Source organism: Lutzomyia longipalpis, chromosome 2 (genome assembly GCF_024334085.1).
Source record: "Lutzomyia longipalpis isolate SR_M1_2022 chromosome 2, ASM2433408v1".
Classification (NCBI taxonomy): Eukaryota; Metazoa; Arthropoda; class Insecta; order Diptera; family Psychodidae; genus Lutzomyia; species Lutzomyia longipalpis.
In genome coordinates, this window is record NC_074708.1 from 4,475,233 (window position 1) to 4,498,763 (window position 23,531).

General features: G+C 38.5%; 1 protein-coding gene across 4 annotated transcripts in view; it reads left to right on the forward strand.

Moving 5' to 3' along the window:
- Positions 1-23,531, forward strand: part of LOC129788711 (mucin-5AC) — a 1,053,002-nt gene that overhangs the window by 42,921 nt on the left and 986,550 nt on the right. For 2 of the 4 annotated variants that reach the window (XR_008750383.1, XM_055824967.1), the window contains exons 2-12: positions 8,463-8,788; positions 8,877-9,083; positions 9,707-9,912; positions 12,382-12,542; positions 12,609-12,853; positions 13,599-13,651; positions 15,342-17,753; positions 20,280-20,378; positions 20,473-20,666; positions 22,096-22,321; positions 22,654-23,290. Coding sequence is in view for 3 of the 4 variants with exons in the window: in XM_055824967.1 (XP_055680942.1) it covers positions 8,463-8,788; positions 8,877-9,083; positions 9,707-9,912; positions 12,382-12,542; positions 12,609-12,853; positions 13,599-13,651; positions 15,342-17,753; positions 20,280-20,378; positions 20,473-20,666; positions 22,096-22,321; positions 22,654-23,290 (4,766 nt within the window). In the remaining variant the exon portion in view is untranslated. Of the gene's footprint in view, positions 1-8,462; positions 8,789-8,876; positions 9,084-9,706; positions 9,913-12,090; positions 12,211-12,381; positions 12,543-12,608; positions 12,854-13,598; positions 13,652-15,341; positions 17,754-20,279; positions 20,379-20,472; positions 20,667-22,095; positions 22,322-22,653; positions 23,291-23,531 lie in introns of all 4 variants that reach the window. The other 2 variants (XM_055824965.1, XM_055824966.1) reach the window with 2 other exon arrangements.

The following is a 23,531-nucleotide window of genomic DNA, read 5'->3' on the forward strand; positions in this document are numbered from 1 at the left end:
GATGATTATTGTAATTGATTTGACGATGGATCTTTTCACCTAACGTGCCACCGATTGCAGTGACAAATGAGTGGCGAATTGCCAATGATGCTGCTACAGAGATCTTTTGAGATGAATAAGGGTTCCCCTGATGTTTGAATCTTATGCAAAAGAAGCCCTCACTGTCCTCTCTGTGAAATACTTCATTATAAAAATTTCACGGAGGTGCTTTTGGAATTTCCATCTCAATTATGTATTATCCTTACTACCATTCCGTGCCTAAAAGTATGCAATTCCTCAAGGTTATTCAAAATATCACGTAATGCAAAGAACGTCAACTTTAACATGAGAATGTGACCCACATGGGAGATGCAAGAAAGAGAATCCACCTGTGCTAAATCCCAAAGCACATGGCATTCAAGAGAATTGTAAAACATTGTACCACATAAAAGAGAATTTAACATTATAAAAGTTATCTAAGATTATGTGACTCAAAGCCAAAACCATATCGCTCACTGCACCGTGAGTCCCACACCTTCGCCAAAAACAGATGAGTTTGAATGGTAAAAAAAAGAATAGTGAGCGCAAAAGAGAAGCCCCACGGTGGCCAGGTGAAGGAGACTCACTCTCGTGTGGCATATGAGCTCGTTTTCATTTTGAACAATGGGAAACCTGCTTCAATCATGACTTTCATTGCTCCGGCGCGTAATTGAAGATGTTTCGCTTCTGTTTCCTTCTGCACCATAGCAAAACAAATAATTGTGCGATCTTGCAATTCATGGACCAAAACACGCTCCCCCTTAAAGGTCATCGGCGATGTCTCGGGAGATTGCGCACACCTTTTGCTGCCGCAGTGCTCTTCTGCTCTTGTGCACTCGATATCGCGTCACAAGGTGATTTATTGCACCATCACGAGGTGGAGGATTTTAATGTGTTGCACCTCTTTCGATCACAACCGCGCTGCTACCATTCACCAATCATCTCCCATGGCATTTGGTGATGCATTGTGTGGCCAAAGAACCTTTTATGAGGTGCATTTGTGGAATATTTTACATCTTTTAGTTAAAAGTAAAAAAAAAACTTCTCTTCATTGCGAAGCACTTCTTGTTCTAATACCAAATATAGGGAGGAATAGAGGAGGAGAAGGAAAGATAATATTCTGCAATTTTTATTGTAAAAAATGTCGCTAAATAATTGATAAAATGACATACTTTTAACCCCAATAAAAACATATTTACTTATTAAATAAATAATTAGGGCATCTATGTTAAGAATTGAAGGTTCTGTAATTAAAAAAACCTTCGTAGAAATTGCAATAAAAATATTTCTAGTATGGTACGAAATCGCCTCAGGCTTCCTTAAGTGAAATAATTTAATTTTAATTGGCAGTTTTTCCATTTAATTAACTCAAATAACAAACACTCAATACACTAGGTTTGTATTTCTCACGAAGAAAGTATTGTATTCTTCTAACTTCAACTTCAAATTGAACCATCACTTGCAAATTTTCAATTTGTTACTTTCAAGAAAATATATCATTCACTTTCAAAGAAAGTCTCGCACGCGGGGAGCCCTGTCGTGACGAAGAATAATTGTCTGCTAATTGCATTCCGTGTGACAAGATCAGGAGATGTCTATTTGAGAAGTCATGCAAGATGAGCAAGAGAAATATTTGATGATGCCATGCCATCAGTATCATGCTGTGCAGGAAGAGTAACAGCAAAGATTCAACATAAAAAAATAAGAGTCAAAACATCATTTGCATACAAATCACATAAAATGCCCATAAATCACGCGAGCTACCTGGGAGAGATGCTAACGAATAAAAAAAAGATCACCAAGAAAAACTCTGAGAATTTCGGGTGGAAAAATCGATGTGAAGGACGTCCAGGAGAGGTTTATTGTTTCTTCGTGAATTCTTGCAAATTTATAGCCCTAACTTTCTACCACTGCAGTGGCATTTCGTGGAAAAAATATTATAGATTTGCAATATTCTTTGGAAAAGGTGAGAAAAAAAGATATTGGCACGATTCTTGTGAAGAAAGAATTTATTCGATGGGATGTTGTCACATCTTGCGCCCACAGAATTCACATAGAATTACATTAAATTCGAATAGCAGAAAATAAATACGTTCTCCATTGACCATCTATCTTTTATAAGGAAAAACATTAAGGAGTTCCCATTGAGCAGTAAATAACAATAAACATCTCAACAGAGAGGAGGGTTTAGTGAACTCACGGATGAGGATATTATTAGAATGATGGAGTTTTAGTCGAATCTTACCTCCAAACTACAGAAAAAAAATATTCTTAAAATGTAAAGAATATTTTAAAAATATTCAAGATTTATTGGAATATTCTCCACTTGTTTTTCCCTCTTGCATAAACCACAACAAACATAAGCATCAGTGAGTAGTGTTGAGAAACTCCTCTATCCCATAGCCTCATCATAAGGAAATTTCTTTGAGCAACAACCCCATAAATTGAGGAATATTTTTGCGAGAGTTCAGCGACATGGAAATGGATACTTTGGTCAATTTTGTTGACGCTTGTCATCTGTTGGCGCAATTTACGCGAATCTCCATGCATCCCACGTTAAGGTGTGTGGAGGAATTTACGACATCAAGGAAGACGCACGCTGGAGGAATGAGATATATGCCCACCGGCTTATTCACCTTTTGCGCGTGCGAACAATAATCCCCCTCAAGCAAATTGCCCTCATCTCCACGAAGAATATTTTCAACGCAAAGAGGGGATCACTGTTAATGATCGCTACCGCACCATGTGGGTGTCTTTTTAAGAGCAAACCAAACCCTAAAACAGTCATGAGAACAATTCCTGAATTTCAATGCACTCATCAGAGTTAATCTCTTAGCTGTGATTTTTTTTCATCTTCTTCAGTGTGCAAATTTTCACAAAGAAGGTGGAGCTGATTTCCTCCCAATAAATTGTCACCATCTTCAATGCTAAACATTCTCACGCTTTGGAATCTAAATAGTAATTAGAGATTTGTCTCTGGATGAATGATAGCATAGCATCAACAGAGTAAATTACATGAGTTGATTATTCTTTTGCCAACACCAGGTATTCAATCTTAATTCGTGCGGCTACAATACGAGAAAAGTAATCGTTAGTGAACTCATTTTTTGTTACCTTTGGATTTTATGTGAATTTCAAGGTGGATTAGATCGTGGTTTAAGAGAAAAATAGATGTTTGTTTACATTCAGTGAGAATTCCTCAATTTCCACGAGAATGCTAAGCTGCTCAAGGAGTTATTGAAATTTTATTTTAAATTTTCTTATAATTGAAAAATGAATGAGCAGAAGAATCAGGGTGCTAAAGAAGATCCTTGATTGGTTAGTGAGTTTTGGCAAATTCATAAGAGTTTTGGTTTAACACTTGGAGGATCGAGGTTTCTAACCTCAAAAGTTTGACCTTCATTTCTTTCAAAAGAAAATATTTTTCCAAGTTTTCTTTTGACGATCTTAAAGTAATAAAACTCTTCTATACACAAATGTAGATTTCATCACGAAACGTTAAATAAATTTTAATTTTATTGTGATTGAAAAAAGTCAAATTGGCCACTTTGGCCAGCAAAATCCTCCAAGGGTTAAGCTTTCGAAAATCTGTTAGTGTAGAAATAAATAGAAAATTCTATCAGAGCTTTCGTGAATTGACTAAGATCTTCATCAAGGCCATAATAACAAAGAATTATTACAAATTCAATTTTTTATTCTCCAGCAAAATAGCTCCGTCGATAATATTGAACATTAAATAATATATGATTCCACGCTAAGAAGTCACAACAATGCCATTTTGCTTTAAAAAAAAATCAACCACAAATCTCTGCTTATGGGAACTTATACTAAATACATAAAGCAGTGTGAACATATTGGTAGGATGATGATGAAAGAGTTAATTACATCTGAAGACTCTTAAACATAAACGTGTGATCATAACAAACATTTTTATATCAACTTTATCTCCACACAACTCTGAAGGTGTGAAACACATTAATTGAGTCGTTTTTTCTTCAGAAGAAAAACTTCTTATAAATCTCTTTTGCAATAAGAAGACATTCCGTCACGCTCAAAATTGAAAATTTATCCATATATTGCACCCAAAATGGGAGGGAGGAGGTTGCGTGTGATAGAATTTGGTGCAAAAGTTGGTGGTGTGTGCATAAATTGGCAATTTTGCACACAGAAAGCGCGGTAAACTTTGTGCACTCAATGAGCTTTCTTTGTTAATTTTGTATTTCATTACTCAATATGGGAGCCCACGCAAAGTGCCCGCGAGGAGATTGAAAAACTTTTTAGGATTGGGGAGTTAAAAAGGTAAATAATTGGCACGCTTTTAGCTATATATTTCTTTTCTTTACCATTTTACGGTGCATTTGAGAAGTTTATATGTAGGTATGCTGTGTTACGTACAGTGGTGGTCAGAAAATTAATAATTCCTTTTCAAGAGATTACTTTATGTTTGAAATCGAATTATTGTGGAGTCAATAATAATTTGAATTTAGAGATTTATTCTTTTGAGCATAAAATTGCACGACATAGAAAATTCTCTATCGGCTTCTTGTATTGTTCGACATAAAGGCGTGAGTTGTGATTCTCTTTTCTTCTTTTAAGCAACATATAACAAACAACACCTCAATGGCACCTACCGTGCAATGATATCTGTGCGCAGCAATTAATTTCAAGTTTTCGCATGACTCTCATAACATTATGAAGTGTATCATTGCAAATAATAAAATGAATGGCGGGTATGGTGGTACATAAATTTCATAAAATTAGTCTACTTAATTACACACTCACGCGGGGGCCTCTGCCAAAGTGTCTGACGCGATATTGTGTGTGCAGTTCGTTCCTCAGCCATCGTGTATGTTGTATAATTAATCAGTGCAAAAGGCAAACAATTTAACACACAATAATGAATTGAACGAGGCAGTCACAAAAGTGGGCGCAATGGACATTTTCCATCCATATAACCCATTCACCAAACATCTTTTTGCGCATAAAGTCGCATTGACTTTTCAATGCAGCCCCCCTCCGTCAACAGACGTCTTTCACATTTTACACTAATTTTCCTTTTCAATGCAAAAAACCCTCGCGACTTTTGAGATGCAAATCATTGCCCTTTTTTGGGGTGGGCAGCCTACAAATAGCCGCCCTTTTGCTCTCCTCTACTTCAATGGCAAAAGATACTTCAATAACTTCTTTTTTTTTCCATCCATAAGTGCTCTCTCAGTATTCAATTGCAATTTGTATTGGATATGAATTGGCTTTGGCAATTGACATGGGAGACATTTTACTTGGAAATGAGGTAAGAGATGGAAATTCTTTTTTTTGCATATACCTTCACTCCGCAAACCATTCAATTCTTGTGGTACACCTAAAAATACCTCCGCGAGCAGATTATGTAAATTTTTCACTAGAGCTGCAGGTGGTTGAATTAAATCCTGTCTTTATATGGGAATTTTCAGACAAATGAGGATACTTTGTGGGATGATTTGAGTCTCTCAGAAAATTTGCACAGAAAGGTTGCTAAAATATATTGCATCTGTTGGAGTATTTTGCATTTGTTGCGTCTTGAGTTAGAGAATGAGAATTAATTCAATGAAAATCTTGAATTCTTTAGTGGAGAATCTTGATTAATTCCTTAAAATGTTTCAAGAAATAATAAAAAATCAAGATTTAATCAAGAAAAAAAAGGGATCAGTTTGATCAATTATATTAGTTCTTCTGGTTCTTTGAGTTCACTGTACAATAAGGTCAAGAATAAACATTGAAGAGCTGCTCTGGGTCATAAAAAATTCTTTTACTTACCCAGAAAACACTCCAGGGAAATTTTAGCTCAGCAATATGATTTTTTCTTAATTCCTTGAAGTTCTTGTAAACCTCTTCTACATTTCCATCATCAAGAAAGTTTCTCTCGATATTTTCCTTCTTGAATCACACGACAATTTTCCTAAAAAATAAAAGAAATAAAAATAATTTTAGAAGTAAAAAAAATCAGCAAAAGTTAGATCTCACAGTAAACATCAATATGCTAATTCACCTCGTTATCCCAATAAGCATTTTCATTATCAAGCATGCGAAATTGTGACCTCAAGTGCATTATTTAATGTAAATATTTGTACTGAAAGAGGTACTGCCGATTCTTCAGTTTGCAAACACAAACACCAACCATCACGCAGAAGAATCAACATCATATGTTTGGGATCCATTCACTTTTATTTGTGTTTCTCATTCAAGAAAAAAAAAGTTCACGGAATTGGGAGTTTTTTTTTCTTCAATGGAATGTAAAACATCTTGTTGAATGGTGTGTATTTTTAAATATTTTTTTTTCTTGTTGGAAATGTGTGATGAATGTTCAGAGAATAGGTATTTAGAATGTTTTACAAGATTCTACTGAATAGATTATTTAATAGAGATAACTGGGAAATTTTATTTATAAGAGATTTTGCTGCTTTTTGAATCTCTCTAAAGAGATCTTTAATTTTTCTTAGCTAGCTTTTGAGGTGTTCTAACGAATCTTTTGATCTTGTAGTGTTAAGACTGAGAAAAATTCTAATTCAACCATTCTTTCGATTTTTATTGATGCTTTTATCTAACAATTTGTTAAATAATTTTTTTTGCTACAAAATAGCGTAATTTACAATGAAAGATTACAAAATAAAAAAAATGGTACACAAACTAATACAACAACGCACCGTTCAACAATTAAAATACTTTGTAGTCTTTTGTAAGCTTTGTAAGGATTTAGTATTGCAGCAAAATACCTTTATAATAAAATCCAAAGCAAAGAAACTTCCTATTGAATTGAAAGGTTCAGCCAACATTTAAATATCAGACAGAACGTTAAAGATTTCCTTCGATCGCCTTTTCTTTTTCTCTCATCTCATGAAAATCTCTTCGTATTTTAAATGACTCTCCCGGGATGCACTGCAGCGGCTAAGATTTATTAAACTTCTTACATATCTCCTAGGAGATAAGATTGTGTTGCATTTTAAATCTTTTTTTTTTCTTTTGGGAATAATAACGTATTGTTCCACCCATTGTTTTCCATTCCACCTGCAATGAAAACTCTTACGGGGCACAATCTCACCTCAATCTTTCGCACAAAAAGTCACTTTTCCGCACGGGGAGCCCTTGAAGATGTCTCTGCGATCCGAATTGCCATTAATTTGTATAAATAGGAGAAAAAATATAGCTAGAAGAGTAATAAATGTTTGATTGGGCATTCTGGAGGTGCAAATTGGATGTGCAAAAAAGTGCGAGAGTGCGGGAGATGCGCTAAAAGTAGTATCGCATGAAAACAATGGCAAATACAGCACCCAGCCCTGACACACATGGTCATCCATGGGTGAAAGACTCACGCGGATGGCACAAAAAATGTGCATCTTCGCTATACCACCACCCGTGCGCACCTGACACCTGAGCTGAGACAATGCCAATTATGAAAGTTGAGAGCATTTCTTCATAGAAGTGTTTACCACCAAATCATCTCATCTTTCAGCATGGCTACAGCTGTCGCATGATGTTGTATATTTAGGAAAAATTATGTGAGTCGTGTTCTCGGCAAAATAATAATAATCTAACATGCAATAAACATCCTGCAGAGAGACACCTTCACACCGCGAGAAACCATGCGGGATGGCGCGACGAAATATTAGTGTTGTGGATGGAAAATTTACAATAATCACCCCGGAGGCACCAAAAGCGCACTCATTTTCCCTCCCAACCTCCCTTTGGTGGGCTACAAGAAGTGTGTGTGTCTTATGCTTGAATTGTATGATGGAGAAAATCCATTTCCTGGTTTAGCGCGCTCTTAGTCGCGCACAGTTGTGGATTATGTGATTTTGCAATTTCTGCAAAAGAGTTACACTTTTCGTGCATGAGTCGTTAAACTAAATCAAATTCTTGTAGCTTTTATTCATTCTCCTTGTTTTATGCTAAAAAGAAAAAAAACTAAACCCTCCCCGCGCCCCATGGACAATTGCGCAAAAATTTTGCTTTTGCCACAAGAATTTTTTTTCTTCTTCAACATTCTTCGTTCTTTTTTATTTTGGGTGAACAAAATTCAGAGCAAGACAATGAAGTGGGGAGATTTTTGGGAGATTAGGCTCACAAACAAGAGGGAAAGATTGCGAATGCGCAATTTGGAATTGAATTGAATTGAATGAAATGTGATACATTGCCTGAACATGGCATTCGAGTTTTCTTATAAATGTTGCGCTCATGTAAAAGGAAGTATTTTAAAAGATATTATTGTACGGCGTTTGCTAATAGACATTCTCGATGAAAAAAAATCCTCTCTTGTGCTACAATTGGGCAACTTTGGCATTTCCTTAAGGCGTTGTTTGCCCATTTAACGAAATTTTTGCTTTTAGTTTCCAAACTTTGGACTAAATATTCTTTTTAAATCCTTTTTAAATCTCATTCTAACCGTTTCAATTTCTTTGCTCTACTTTCAGATGCAGCAAAAGTTTACTCACAGCGTCAGTCGGCGCGATCATCAGGACCCACAGCACGTGCCTTTGGGGTGAATCCCAAACAAAGCACATCAACCGCTAATGCGGATTTTGACTGCCCCGAGGAGTTTGGTTACTACCCTCATCCCACCGACTGCACGCAATACTACGTGTGCGTCTTTGGCAGTGCCCTGCTGGAGAGTTGCACCGGTGGCCTCATGTACAGCCATGAGTTGCAAACATGCGACTGGCCACGCAATGTGGGCTGTGATGCTGCTGAAGCTGCTGCAGCACCTTCAACACCCGCAACACGGCAGCAGCAACAGCAGGTTAGCTCATTTTATTCCTTTGCAATCCTTCTGAAAAGGACACTGATTAGAAAAACAAATTAATTGTTTAATTCCCTGCCCAAAAAAGCCTCAAGTAACGCGAGTGCCACAGATTCAGCAGGTACAACCGCAGAAGATTCGCTTCACATCTGTCCCATCTGTGATTGCGGGCCCATCGGCTCCTGCGCAAATTCAATCCCTTCCACCACCACCAGAGCTGAGAGTAGCCCCAAATCCGGTGATCACATCACGTGGACAACCTAAGCAGGTGTCTCTACAAGAGGACATCGCCCAGGTGGAGTATTTTTGATGACTTTTTTGCGTGTTTTGTGAGCGCACACACGGAGTGAACGCCTTTTTGCATGTTAAATCATTTCCTATATTCATTTTAAAAGAGCTAAAATGTGCGGTTTAGCTCGTAAAAGTGCAAAACCCCGAGATTTGTTGGAGATTGCTAATTAATAATTGCAATTTTATGGTTTGTTTGCAATTAGGCAGCATTGCCAAGATAGCGCGTGAGGTGATGATTTGATTATTTGTAGTGAAACACTTCTCACATAATTGATGCTTTTGCAATGGGGAGGGGAATGGTTTACATATATTTTTTTCGGTGGGAATTTCTCAACATTTTTAGATTAGAGAAGAAAAAAAATTTGCAGAAGATCTCATGACGAAAGCGACCTCAATTTTTTTAATGTTTTATTTTATTTTAATTATGAGCTTTAATTTGGAACTATTCACCCGGCAAGTGGAGTGTCTCTATCTCTCTCTAGCCTGCCCCATAGCTTAATTTTATGATTTTTTTAAAGAGACTCTTTATAGGATTTTTTAAAAATTTAAATCTTGGCAGAAGGAAGATAAAAAAAAATTAAAAATGGAATTTCTGTTAAAGAAAAAAATCTATCCTGAACATTGCAGCTATACGCAGATGCCCATGATACCCTGCCTCCAGCAGAAGAGGAGGAATCCGACAGGCAACAGCGAGTGTACCGCGGACAGCCAAGTACAGTGGGTCAGGTACAGCGCGACCGAGACGGTATCTTCCAGCAGTCAAGTGTAAATGCCATCCCGAGTCATGGGAAAGTAGGATCATATGCATTTGGTTCTCAGGTCAATCAGTACAGGTGAGTGAGGGCTTTGCTTTTTTTCTTGTTCTTGTAATGCTCGGTGGTATGACACGCTTGGGCTCTGTGTGTCCACCAAATCTGTTTTTATACGAATGTTTTTGGTGTTGTGGCACATTGACACTCACGAGTTGCCGCTCGCAGTGAGGACGCTTTACAAGACGTGGACAATGGTGCGAGGACGAAGACGCGACACGACAGAAAGAAGCGAGACGTGCAGACGGACGAGGATTTGGAGACGAGTGACCTAATACCCGAAGCAGCTGCACTGTATGCACCTGATGATGATGGTCAGGTGCGCCAAGTGCGGCAGCTACGTGCCAAGACGCCTTGGGCTTTTGGTGGCTTTCAGACTAACACGCACAAGCACCTAAGTGGCTTCCATCCGCCACCATTGGTGGATACGAATATCAATCAATATTTCACGAGTACGGGTCAACATGTGAGAACATCCCTGAGCAATCCCTTTGGCGTATACAACCCCAAGACGTCCTTTAGCGGTGACAACATACAGAATGCCTTTGCACCAGCTGCATATGGGGGTTTTGATCATCCACCACCGCCACCGCGGGAGAAGCCACGCAAAAACAACGGAGACTTAGTCCCTGTCCTTATACATCCCCTTTCTCTGTCACATCAGTCTGAATCCCAACCTAAACCCACAAAAGACACCTCACACGAGCTCGAAGGTCTCCCGGATAATTTCTCCTTTTTCCATTATCCAAAGGGAAGCGTACCAACTGGTGGTGGTAGCTCCAACATTCAAAGTTCAAAACCTCATCAAAATTTCAATTATCTCCCAAATACCACGCCAAAGAGTTCCTTTGTAGCCTTCAGCACAGTGGGTGGCTTTTACAATAATAAACCCACCCCCGCAACAACGTCAGATAAATACCTGAAGCAACACTATAGGCTTCAGCAAGATGGCAGACCGGTAGATGCTACCAAACCACTTAATCCAACATCAGAGATTAGGCCAGGATTTTATGCTTACAACATCTTCAATAATCCCGAAGAAACTGGCCTGATAACCACCACACCGGCACCATCTCACTACAGCGGAGGCTTCTATAGTTCTGGGAATCAACAACAGAAACCCAATTCATCCAAACCACCTGGCTTCCAACCCATCCGAGGTATCTACAGCAATTCAGGTGAAACAACAAAGAGTTCCTTCCACATTACTCAAAGTCCTCCAACTGAGAAGCCACTAATTGTGCATGAATCCTACACTCAAACCCCTACGACAATGCACATAGGAACCCCAGCTGGTCCCAAAAATCCACACAATGGTCTCGGTTTCAATTCAGACACCTTCGTGCGGAAACCTTCTGTGATTAATCCTAATTTTAGCAATTTAGACTTCAGTCAATTTGTAACGGACATAAGGCAATCTCATCTGTCCTCAGCAGATCCGGACACCGTGAAGGGTCCACTTAGGGAGATTGGGAAAAATCATAGTTTTATCAGTATGAGCACACCACGTCCCTTCAATTATCTCCAAAATGTCAAGACTACCCCAAAGCCATTGGCATCGGATGAGGAGTACTACTATGATAGTAGTGAAGAGGAGGTACCGCCACAGAAGTCAACCAAAGTTCCCCCAAGTAGCCAATTCTTTAGGCCATCGACCGTTGTACGCCCATATAATGATAATAATTTCATCAAGAGCGTTCCACCACCGAATTTTGGCAAGAATCCACCAAAGAGCACCCCTCCGCCAAGTAGTGAGGAATACTACTACGACGATGACTACGAAGTCTTCAGGCCACCAGCTAATAAGTCCAAATTCATGCCAATGTCTGAGACTATGGCACCAAGACCACCACCAACACCCTCCCTCAGACCTCATCCCACAATTTCCCCCACACAGAACTTTAAACCCTCATCCCATAGACCACCTCATGAACATGTGACAGAGCTCGATATCCGACTCCTTTCTGGCGGCACAAGCCCCATTCCGCCCATTATTAAATTCCCCGATGACATTTTCCAAGACCTACGACCACGAGCACCCAATAAGACAGTTGTGCGTCCAACGACGCCAAGACCAAGAATTAAAATAAAAGACCCATGGAAGGTGACGACGACTAAGGGTACAATGCAACCATTCACAAGACCACACACAGCACCGACAACGGATGTAACCACGCACAAAATTTACACCGTTCGTCCCAGTAGGGGGAGGAATCCCACGAGTGTGGGCAGCGGCAATAGGGGCACCATGAAGTGGAAGACGGCCAAGAGCACAAAACGACCTGACAGACTCGGAGACCTCGACGAAAGACTCCCCAACAGGTACATAAGGCACCCTATCTCACTTTTCCATCTATATCTCTTAGCTTCTTCATCTTGCTTTCATCATAGGCTTCTAGAGCAAGCTTAGGACACCTTCTTATTATTTTTTTTTAAATTCTTCGTTGCTTTTTTATTGCAAATTGCTTTAATTTATCATTGTGGCTCTTTCAGAGTGGAATCCTCGTCACCAGCTTCAAATTCTTACATTCAACCACAAAAGGTTAATACACAGAATACACGAAATTACTACAATACCACACAAGGACAATATGATCAATACGATCCCTATTCATACGTCTACGATGACGAAGTGGAACTCTACAGAGATGTTGGTAAGTAATCCCCTTCATCTTCTTCGCGAAAGGAATTCTTTGCTAATAGCCCGGCTTGGTCAATAGATTACAGTCAACAGTACAGCGGGAATACAAATCAGAAGCCTCAGCATCAATCAACATACCGTCCAGCCATTATTTCAAGTTCAACACCAACTACGGCATCTCCAACGCCAACACACTCATCCACACCTTATGCCCCAGTTCAGTCACACCGCGATGCCTATGTTCATCAGCAACCCCAGCAATACGAACGCCCAGCACAAGTATACACCCCCGACTATGAGGATGATGACGTCCTCCTCTCACAGGTAATTAATTTAATTTAATTTAGTTGCTAAATAATACTTTTGAGGGAATCAAAAAGAATTTTTTCGGAAAGTAAAAACTAAAGAAAATTTAAGAGGGAATATATTATCGTAAAATGGGGTAAATTTGAGATATTTGGGGTTATTCGTTTTTATTTAAAAAGTTTATTTGATGAATTTAAAGGTAGGGGAACATGGGGCAATTTGTTAATTTTAATTGAGAATTATATATTCCTTGGTATGTACCGAGAAAATATTTTAATTTTATAATGACGACTGTCTTATAGGAAATTTTCCGGGCTACAACTTTGTCTCACACGATTTCTTTCTATCTCAATGGGAAAATGCATTTTCAGTCCATTTTCCGAACCTTGCGATTTAACATTTTGCCCCAGTTACCCCTATATTTTAATTCTATAAGAGATTATTCAGGAATATACGGAAATTATCCTTATTCGAGAAAACAATTTTGATCCTATTATCTTTCAGAAAATCAAAAAAGAAAAATAAATCACCAAAAAACTTTCCATTTTCCAGGAAAATTCGGGGCAAAATTGTTTCCTCGAAACAGAAAAAAATCCATATATGCCTGAATAATCTCCTTTGCATTTTAACTCTAATTCTTTATTATTTTAAAATTATTTTCTTCGCATAAAAATCATGGAAAAGACTGATAAACTATGAACTATGACCAACGTTTAAAAATCATTTAAGAAGTAATTTTCTCAATTTTTAATGCTTCTTCCAGCTCGAACAGGAAGGACTTACGCCCTATAGCCAGGGAACACGAGAAGGAATCAGGTATGTTTAGCCAATATTTCCTCCCCCTTAGCCCGATTTTTTTTACCAAAGTTAATTTGTGAATAATTTTTTTATTTCAATTTTATTATTAACTTATTTTTTCTACCTTTAAAAACAAAAATCTCTAATCAATCCATGACATAAACATGAATGTAAATCATGATTATTAATTTATCCTTTTTTTGTTATACAAAATATTTACCTATTTACTCTCAAATTACTTTTTTTTTTAACTTGCATTTATCATTATACAAAATTACATGTTTTTTTTCAACTCTATAATACGTTATAATGCTGACTCTTTTATACAAGAAGTTGATCAGACATTGAGTGTGAGAAAAGTGTGAGATGTTAAATAAGAAATGAGAAAAAAGTGAGACATGGATAAACATAAAAATACTTATTTCAGTATATAGAATGCAAAAATATGCAAAGAAAAATCACACAAAACACGGAGGGAGCATAAAGTGCTCCCACATACCTACATAAAACACTCTCTCTCTCTCGCTCCATTTCATGGTAATATACATTTTCTGCAATATTGGAGAAAAAAGATTCCCCATGAGATTGAGGAGAGGGTTCACGTCAATTAAAAAACAAACAATCATTATAAAAAAAATTGCATGTCCTTAAAGGGGAGACAGAAATGAGTTAAATTCCATAACTGAACGTCCCATTGTGATCTCAACTACACACCGGACGGCCACAAGCCCCAAATATCCTTCGATCACCACAAGCACCCACAAAAAAGTCACGACGCCAGCATATTCCCACTCAGCGGCGCCCACAAGGTATTCCTTTTATCAACCACACCATGCGACACTCAATTGGGAAGAAGTTTATCAATTAGTAATGCGACAGCCTACACCCACTCTTACACACTTATCTGGCGTAGAGAGCGAAATCTATATTCTTTTACTTTTATTCAGGGGGGTGGAAAGCCAATGAAAGTCTCAATCAAATAGCCGTGAAAAAAAAGAAGAAAATTATTTGAGCAAAGAGACACAGAGGCGCATAAAATCGCGAATTAGTGCTGCTTTTAGTTCTTTTCCTTCCTCATCGACATCCACACGGGGTCCCCTCCCCTTTCTTTTTTTTTTCTACTACTTCAAATTACCATGGAGAGATCATTTCTTGTGAAAGAGCTTTTTTTTTTCTTTTAATTTAATTTGATTAAATAAAAACAAATCATTTTCATTCACATCATTCATCTCATTTCCTTTCTCACCATTTCCACCAAACAACCCTCTAATTCATTCTCTAAATCCCTTAAAGAATCCAAAAAAAAATGAAGAAGAAGAAGAAAACTTCTGAATGATGGTGATGAATCTCAATTGATTCAGAAACAAACTAATAAAAAAGAATTCGTTGAGAAATCTTTAAGGTTCTAACACCGTACTAAAAGAAAATCTAATAAAAATCTTGCGGCGTGATCGGAGTAAAAGGTCCAGTTTAAACCCAAACCATCTCTAAGCGATCAGCTTTTATTAATCCGTAACAAGATTTTTTTTTCTTAATAAAAAAGAAAGCATCTAACTCATCGTATTTCAGCAGAAAAAATAAATAAATTTGCCAAGAATGAATAAATCAGAAGTAAAGTACAATTAGGCGAAAGAAAGTAAAGAAGAAATGTTTCTTTTTTTTTTGTAAGAAGTGGTTGTAAAGTCCTGTTTATTTCCCATCCCTACAGATCATCACTGTCGGATGGTAGCAACAATAAGACGGATAGTAAAGTAATTTTAACACTGAAGGCACGCGCGGAAATATCTAATGACACACACGAGACATATCCTGACATTGAACATTCCCCATCCAGTGAATACCCATCCCTTTCCCCAGATCCCATTCCCACCCAGGAGAGAGTCACACTGTTGAGTGGGGATCACATGAGTGAGGTTCTGGAACACAGTGTGGAACCAGAGACAGTAGTCATCACGATTAGCCACAATACCACAAGAGACACTGATAGTATCTATACGAGCACGCCACTGGCACGGGCAGATTGGGAAGGCCCATACACACGATTAACCCTGACCCCTTTCAATGAGACTGAATCTGAGGGCAGGAGTACAACGACGACGGTTGCTAAGAAGAAGAATATCTTCGATTATGTATATTCGGATATACAGCCACAGAGTTTTATGCCTCCCGCTGTGAGGCCATCGTACAGTGAACAACCATCCAGTGAAGTACCAATGAGAAGAATTCCTGTAGAGACATCCACAGAACCCATTCCCTCGACGACAACAACAACGACGTCAACACAACAACCAGTGATTGAAGCTAAAATCCATCCTGTGCCACTATTTTTCAGAAATCGCGAAAATCCCCCAATTGAATTTGTAATTCCCACCACAACACAATCCCCCTATAATTGGGATCATGCAACAGCAAGAGTTGCAACAGCTACGACAACTCTCGAACGGGTAGTGGAGACAAGCCCACAGCCCCGAAGGAAGTTCTTCAGTACACCAATACCAGCAACAGAGGGATTCCCAAGGGTTGGTGGTCATAGGGGTACATTCCCAGTGGATTTTTTCATCAACAGAACACACACGCCATTCACAACACCACGGAATCTCTTCTTCAAAGAAGTTCTCAATAAGACACTCGATACAGGCGCCACAAGTGGTCGTCCAATTGTCTCCCCGTACAAGAGCCTCGAAACGCTCCTCACAACAGACAGTACAATACGCGCAGGTACATCCTCCTTGCGGCCCGTGGTGAGGAATAATCCGACAAATGCACAATCACCACCCTTTCGAAGTCACTTCCTCATTACGGCCGCCCCGAGGAATGTTACAAGCACTGAAAGAAGCACAAGTGTGGTCACAACAGAAAGCACAACAACAACAGAGAGCACAACAGCGAGCACAACAACAACGAGCACAACAGCAAGCACATCAAGCACAACAACAACAACACAAATGCCCGCTGAAGAGACAACAATTGCAGAGGAAGAACCTCATGCGACAGAAACACCTGAGGTGGTGGAAGATCTTACAGCAGCTATCATTTCTAGGTCAAGAAGCAGAACAAGTACAAAAGCCTACAGTCCACGTGGGAGGATAAAGGGTTCCTATGTGTACACAACAGCCAATACGCTCGATATTGATCCCACAACATATGCCCCAAAGCTGAGGTTTATTCCACTGACGCAGGAAGCGAAAGCAGAGTCAACAACGGCACCAGGGAGTAGTCGAAAGCGGGTAATAAAGATGCGAGTGCCGCAGAAGAGACTACGCAATAGATTGTCATCCCCAATTCAGGAGAGAGCCTTCCATGAAAGCTCAATTAATCGGGATCGTCAGCAGGAGGTGATTCCGCTGGAGAAACTTTTTCCCAAAATTAAGAGTACAATTGAGAAGAATTTGACAAAGTTTGACCTCGACTCAACCGTGTCCCCAACTGACTCTGATCAAAAAGTCGTGGAAATAACTGATCGTCCAGTTTACTTTACACACTACAAACGCCTTTCAGACAAACCAAAGAAGCACTACCTTGAGAATTATGAATTCATCCGTGCGGATGATGACTTAGCCAATCAGGCGAATCGTGAGAAATTCCGGGCAACCGTTGAAATGCCGGAATTGAATGTACCCACCGAATCTGAGAGAGCCTCATTCCGTGACAATGTTGAGGTGGAGAATGAGGAGGAGGAGGAGGAAGATGAACCCGAAGATGAGGAAGAAATATACGAGCCAGAAGATGTTGATGATGAGCTTCTCTATCAGGATCGCGAAAATCCCCTCCTATATGAGTATCCCGTGGATACTGAGAGTCCCAATGTTGTTGTCGATACAACAACATCAACCACGCGTCGTACAACCACCACTACCACAACCACCACCCCAACGACAACCACGACAACCACGACACCACCTCCAACCACCACGGAGGTTGTGACGACGACAAAGACCACGACAAAGACCCCACAACAGAGTACGACAACAACGAGAACGATAATCCCGCCACGCGCCTCTCGGGTTAACAATGCCATCAAGACAACCATTGCAGCCTCGCTGCCGCGCAGGATACCAGCTGCCTCCCTGAAATGTACAGACAATTCGCCAAATGCCAAATGCAACGAAATTCCTTCGAGGTATTCAATCTATGAAAAAAAAAAACAGCAAAACTCACCACACTATTATAGATTACCGCAACCAAAGCCAAAAGAAGTGAAGAAGTTCTGTGTATAGTCAAAAATCGGTTTACCAAAAAAAAGTCAAATCTCTCTTTTAGATTAATCCTTTAGAAGTTGAATGGCATTTTCTTCACACTCACTTACTCTTCAAAAGCGTTTTGCTCTTTCTCCTATCTTTTTTTTTCTCTCATTCTACCTCTTTTGTTCACTTTCTTTTCCTTGGCAAACATTCTTAGCGGAAGAACCTTTCGTGAATTTTCTTGACTATGCTATAAAATGTGGAGAGAAGAAAGTTTGGCAGGCTGGATATGCGCTCACACCCTCTATCGCTTTTGAGCTTTGCACTGCAATTGCCCAAAAATATTTGATTTATTTTTCTTTCTATTTTGCAATCCCCCTTTTCCTTTGAGAATTTTTTACTTTACCTTAATTGAAGGTCTTTTTTTTTTTAGAGGTCGTTGTTTAATTTCCATCAATTATATTTCAGCAAGGAAAATCCTGTGAAAAGTTTCATAGAATTCAATGAAAAATTGTTGGAGCTGAGTAAAGAATTTTCTAATTTATTATTTATTGTTTTTTAAAAAATTGTTAACGCGTTAATGATCTGTAAAATATTCGGAAAATGTTTTTTTACGCGACGCGTAATAAATGATTAAAACGGTTGAGATTTTTTACCCGGCTGGTCCAAAATTACTGATATTCTTCTCATATTTTCCGTATAAATCATTATAAAAGATTAAAAATAGTTTTTCATTGAATTCAAGAACTTTTTTGAAAGAGAAACGAATTTTCTTTCACTTCCCGGAAATAAATTCGATTTATCCCAGTTTCTTGTGTTCCATTGAACTTTTTCCTTATTTCTCAAGTTCTGAGAAACAATTTTCCAGGTTTTTGGATTTCGTAGAACTATTTTTCGATTCTTTATGCTCTGAAAAACAATTTCGAAGTCTTACGTATTCCGTTGAACTGTTTTCCGATTTTTCCGAGTTCAGTGAAATGATTTTCTGGTTTCTTGTGTTCCATAACAAAACTCGAAAATATTTGATTTTTTAATAAAAATATTTTCTTTAATCTGTGATTCTTTCACAGCTAATCTAATCGAAATTTTCAGAAAATTTAAATTCTAATCTTGATGAATATTCACTCAACCTTTTTTCAAATTTCCCTCCTCTGACGTAGCAGCTACAACCATTCTTTCACTCTGCTAAGCATGGCCAAGAGAAATATTCAATTTTGAAGCAATTTTTTGCTCAATATTCTGCTAAAACGAATGGCCAAACAACCCTTAAAATCCAACTTTTAAATTTCAAGTAAAAAAAAAACACCGCTGAAAGTCCCTCCCGAAGAAATGCCATATTAGTGAAATTTAATTTGATGAACTGCACCATCACCTTTATATTAATTCAATTTATTAATTCCATTAACAAATGTGTCCAAAAATAAATTTGGATTTTCAAAAAAAAGAAGCTGATAAAACCCCACTTGGAGCACTTCTATAAATAGAGAATTCCTCATGAAAAACAACACAAAAACCACACTGAGAGGTTCACAAAGAGAAAGATGAAGACATTTTTTTTCCATGGGAAAATTCCCATAAAAGCTGCGAAGGAGTATTTCGCCATTTGGAGCAATCAATCATTGTGCGCGTTGCTGGTTTAATTCACACATCTCTGTGTTCACCATTTTTCTGATATTTTTTTTCGTTGTTGTTTCTAAGAGAAGCACATTCCATTGAATGTTTTGTATACCAACCATTTTTTTTGTACCTTATCTGTTGCTAATCCAATCGCGAGATAATCATTTTTTTTTAAGATGAATACCATTTTAGCAAAAAAAAAAAAATGAAAAAAAAAGAAGCAAAATGATCCCATCGCAAGTCATCATCCTTGGATTCTCTTTGTCTTTCTCAAATGCAGAAGATGATCCTACCGGAAGACTCCTTCTATCCACTTCCGTATATCCTATAAACTGAAAATCCATCCCTCTCATCCCAAAAACCCTCACTTAAGAATTCACGCCACACCGTAGAAATTGTAAATGTTGTGATTAAAAATTAATAAAAAAAAACCTAAAAAAAACTCTATGTATGTAATATAATCAATTTAGAGCTGTAATATGTATTTAATCTGCACCAATGCACGCCATGTAACACGTATATACCCGTAGATGATTGTAAAAAAATATATATATATTGTGTAAATAGCTTAAAAGGGGTTAAGACATGAAACATTGTGTTCACCTGTTACACACATATAGTGGCATTAGAGAGCTTTCGCTTTTCTTCACCTCTTGTGATGACTTTTTGTGTGGCTTTTATTTAATAATTTTATGTGTTCTTTATCAAATTATTATTTTTTTTTCGTTGGAATGGAGACACACACAAACACACAAACATTATGCTTTTATGAAGAACAAAACACCCAAACAAACAATCAAGCTTCTCTTCTTTAGGTTTCCACTAAAGCACAATTTTATTTCCCGTAGAACCAATACCAATACAAGGAATCGAGGAAGTTCGCACTATTCAACAAACAGCGAAAACCAACATTCAACTGTAACGTCCAATCGCGGCACGCATCCACCGTAAGAACGTCCCCAAAAAAAAACCATAAAAATCCATTAAAATAATAGAAAGAAGACAAATTACTTAGGAAAGAATTTTTTCTTTGCCTTGCAGTCGCGCCAGGCCAACGCTTAAACCTTCCCAGACAATTGTCTCAAAGGCACAGGAGTACATTGATATCTACAGATTCCCACCATGGCGTCCTGATCCAGTTTATCCACAACCAACACCCGACAAGACGGCCGCCAAGTGCCGCAAGGATGTTTGTCTCCTGCCTGATTGCTTCTGCGGTGGAAAGGATATTCCAGGTAAGCTCGAAAGCCCCTGCGAGAGGATTTCTCATCCTTTTCTTGAATTACAGGATAATAGGAATATTTTATTGGAAAAGAAATCCTATTTGTAGGTTTGAAAAAATTCTTTAAAGGAGACTATTCATTTTTGTTTGATGTTCAAACGATCACCTCGCTTAAAGAAGTAAACGTCAAACGTTAGAAAATAAATATCAAAACGTTGCAAAAGAAACGTCGATTTTTTTTTTTTGAAAATAGACGTTAAATGTTTGAATAAACGTCAAGCGGTAAAAAAAAATGTCAAACTTTATTTAAAAAAAAAACAAGTCAAACGTTAGAAAAGAAACATCAGACGTTAGAAAATAAATGTAAAACGCTCTGCACGAAAATTCCATAGAGCTGTAGAGCACAAAGGATGTTTGCCTCCGGACCGCACTCCACTTAATCTAACGTACCGTAGTGCCAAACGTAAGAAAAAATGGTAAACGTTAGAATTGACAGAAGCTGTTCATTCAAAGAAAAAGTTTAGTAATTTAAACCTTCATAAACCTTGACTCTTATAAATCATTCATTTTAATCATTTTTTAGCGTATTTATAAAAAAAAACTTTATAGACCTGATGAAGAAGGAATAAAAGCCTTCGAAACGTCGTATCCGAATGACATCTTAAACATATAAAAAAAATCTCCTTAAATAGATTTATGAAAACAAAGCAAAATACGAGAAAAAAGTCAAGAAAAACCTGTAAAAAAGTTAATTATATTAAAAGAATTCTTGCTCAATCACAAATGGGATTTATTTGCCACAAGAAAAACGAATAAATGTAAAACAATTTACACGCAAAAATACACTCAAAAACATCTCAATGGAGCTGAGATTGTGGGGAGAGAAGACCTCATGATGTGGGATGGGCATAACTTCTTTTTTTTGCATAAAATGAATTTGTCATGGCAGGAGATCTAGCCGTGGAGGAGACACCACAAATTGTTCTCATAACATTCGATGACGCCGTGAATGATCTCAATCGGGGCACGTATGCTGAGCTATTCGAACGGGGGCGGGTTAACCCGAATGGGTGCCCAATCTCGGGGACCTTTTATGTATCGCACGAGTGGACAGATTATGTCCAAGTACAGAATTTATATGCGGATGGTCATGAAATTGCCTCCCACACTGTATCGTAAGTGTCGTCAGGAAACACATCTCTCTGTCTCTCTGAAGGAGTGTCTCTCTTTTCCTGCTTCGCCCCTCTCATGTCTCCATCATTATTACTTCTTTGGGGGAAAATACCATTATACTACACTAACACACTACATACAATTTTGGAGGGAAAAACATATGTGGAGGAAATCCCATTTTCCTCATTTTTTTGCGTGTGGAACTCTTGTTATTTTTTCATTTTCCTCAAACCTTTTTTTGCTTCCTATCCACCCACTTTTGTCCGTAGGTGATATGCCAGTGGAACATGTGCCACAGATTGTGTTGCTTACATTCGACGACTCTGTGAATGACCTCAACAAGCAACTCTACATTGATCTGTTCGAAAAGGGACGCGTCAACCCCAATGGATGCCCAATTACAGCCACCTTCTACGTATCGCACGAATGGACGGACTACAGCCAAGTGCAGAATCTCTATGCTGATGGACATGAAATGGCATCGCATACAATCTCGTAAGTTTGCACACAAGAAAACACCGCCGAAGAGACACAGAGAAAGGAGGATATTCACACAGCAACACTGGAGACTGCACAACAGCACCAAAATCCACAAATTCTTTTCTTAACACTACTATTCTTAACACAAAAGCTTCAAAATCTTTCATTTTTTTCACGTGGGAGCCATCAGAATGTCTGATGGCTTCCCAAAAAGAAATTGGCTACATTTTATAACACTTTCATGAGACACTGAAATATACCTTCAATGCACCGCAAGATTGAAGATTTTGCAGAAATCTTAACATTTTTTCTTTTTTTTTTCAAAAAAAAAAATAACCGAATAACAGGCACAGCTTTGGAGAGCAGTTCAGCCAGAAGAAATGGACGCGAGAGGTAGCCGGACAGCGAGAGATCCTATCAGCGTACGGAGGTGTAAAATTGGAAGATGTCCGTGGTATGCGTGCACCCTTCCTGTCAATTGGTGGCAATAAAATGTTCAAAATGCTCTACGACTCCAACTTCACCTATGATTCCTCGATGCCCGTGTACGAGAATCGTCCCCCAAGTTGGCCCTATACGCTCGACTACAAAATCTTCCACGACTGCATGATCCCACCGTGCCCCACAAAGAGCTACCCAGGTGTGTGGGAGGTGCCAATGGTAATGTGGCAGGATCTCAATGGGGGCCGGTGCTCAATGGGTGATGCCTGCTCCAATCCACCCGAAGCCGAAGGTGTCGTGAAGATGCTAATGAAGAACTTTGAGCGTCACTACACAACCAATAGGGCACCCTTTGGGCTGTACTACCACGCAGCGTGGTTCACGCAACCGCATCACAAAGAGGGCTTCATTGCCTTCCTCGATGCCATTAATGCCATGAAGGATGTGTGGATCGTCACCAACTGGCAAGCGCTCCAGTGGGTACGAGATCCCACACCCATTTCACGACTCAACTCCTTCCAGCCCTTCCAGTGCAATTATGCAGTGAGTAGCATATTTTTTTGATATTTTTTAAACATTTATACTTTCCAGCGACGTTTCGACTCTACTAATATCTTCAATTGTTTTTATACTTAACGTTTTTCTAAAAAGGAAAGTTTTCATTATCTTAAAAGCTTTCTTGAATATTTACAATTTGTCAGAAAGTCGCTGGAAATTTTTATGAAGTTTGATTTTTTCCTCAATCTTAGGGTAAAATATCACTATTAAGACCAGCTTAATCGAT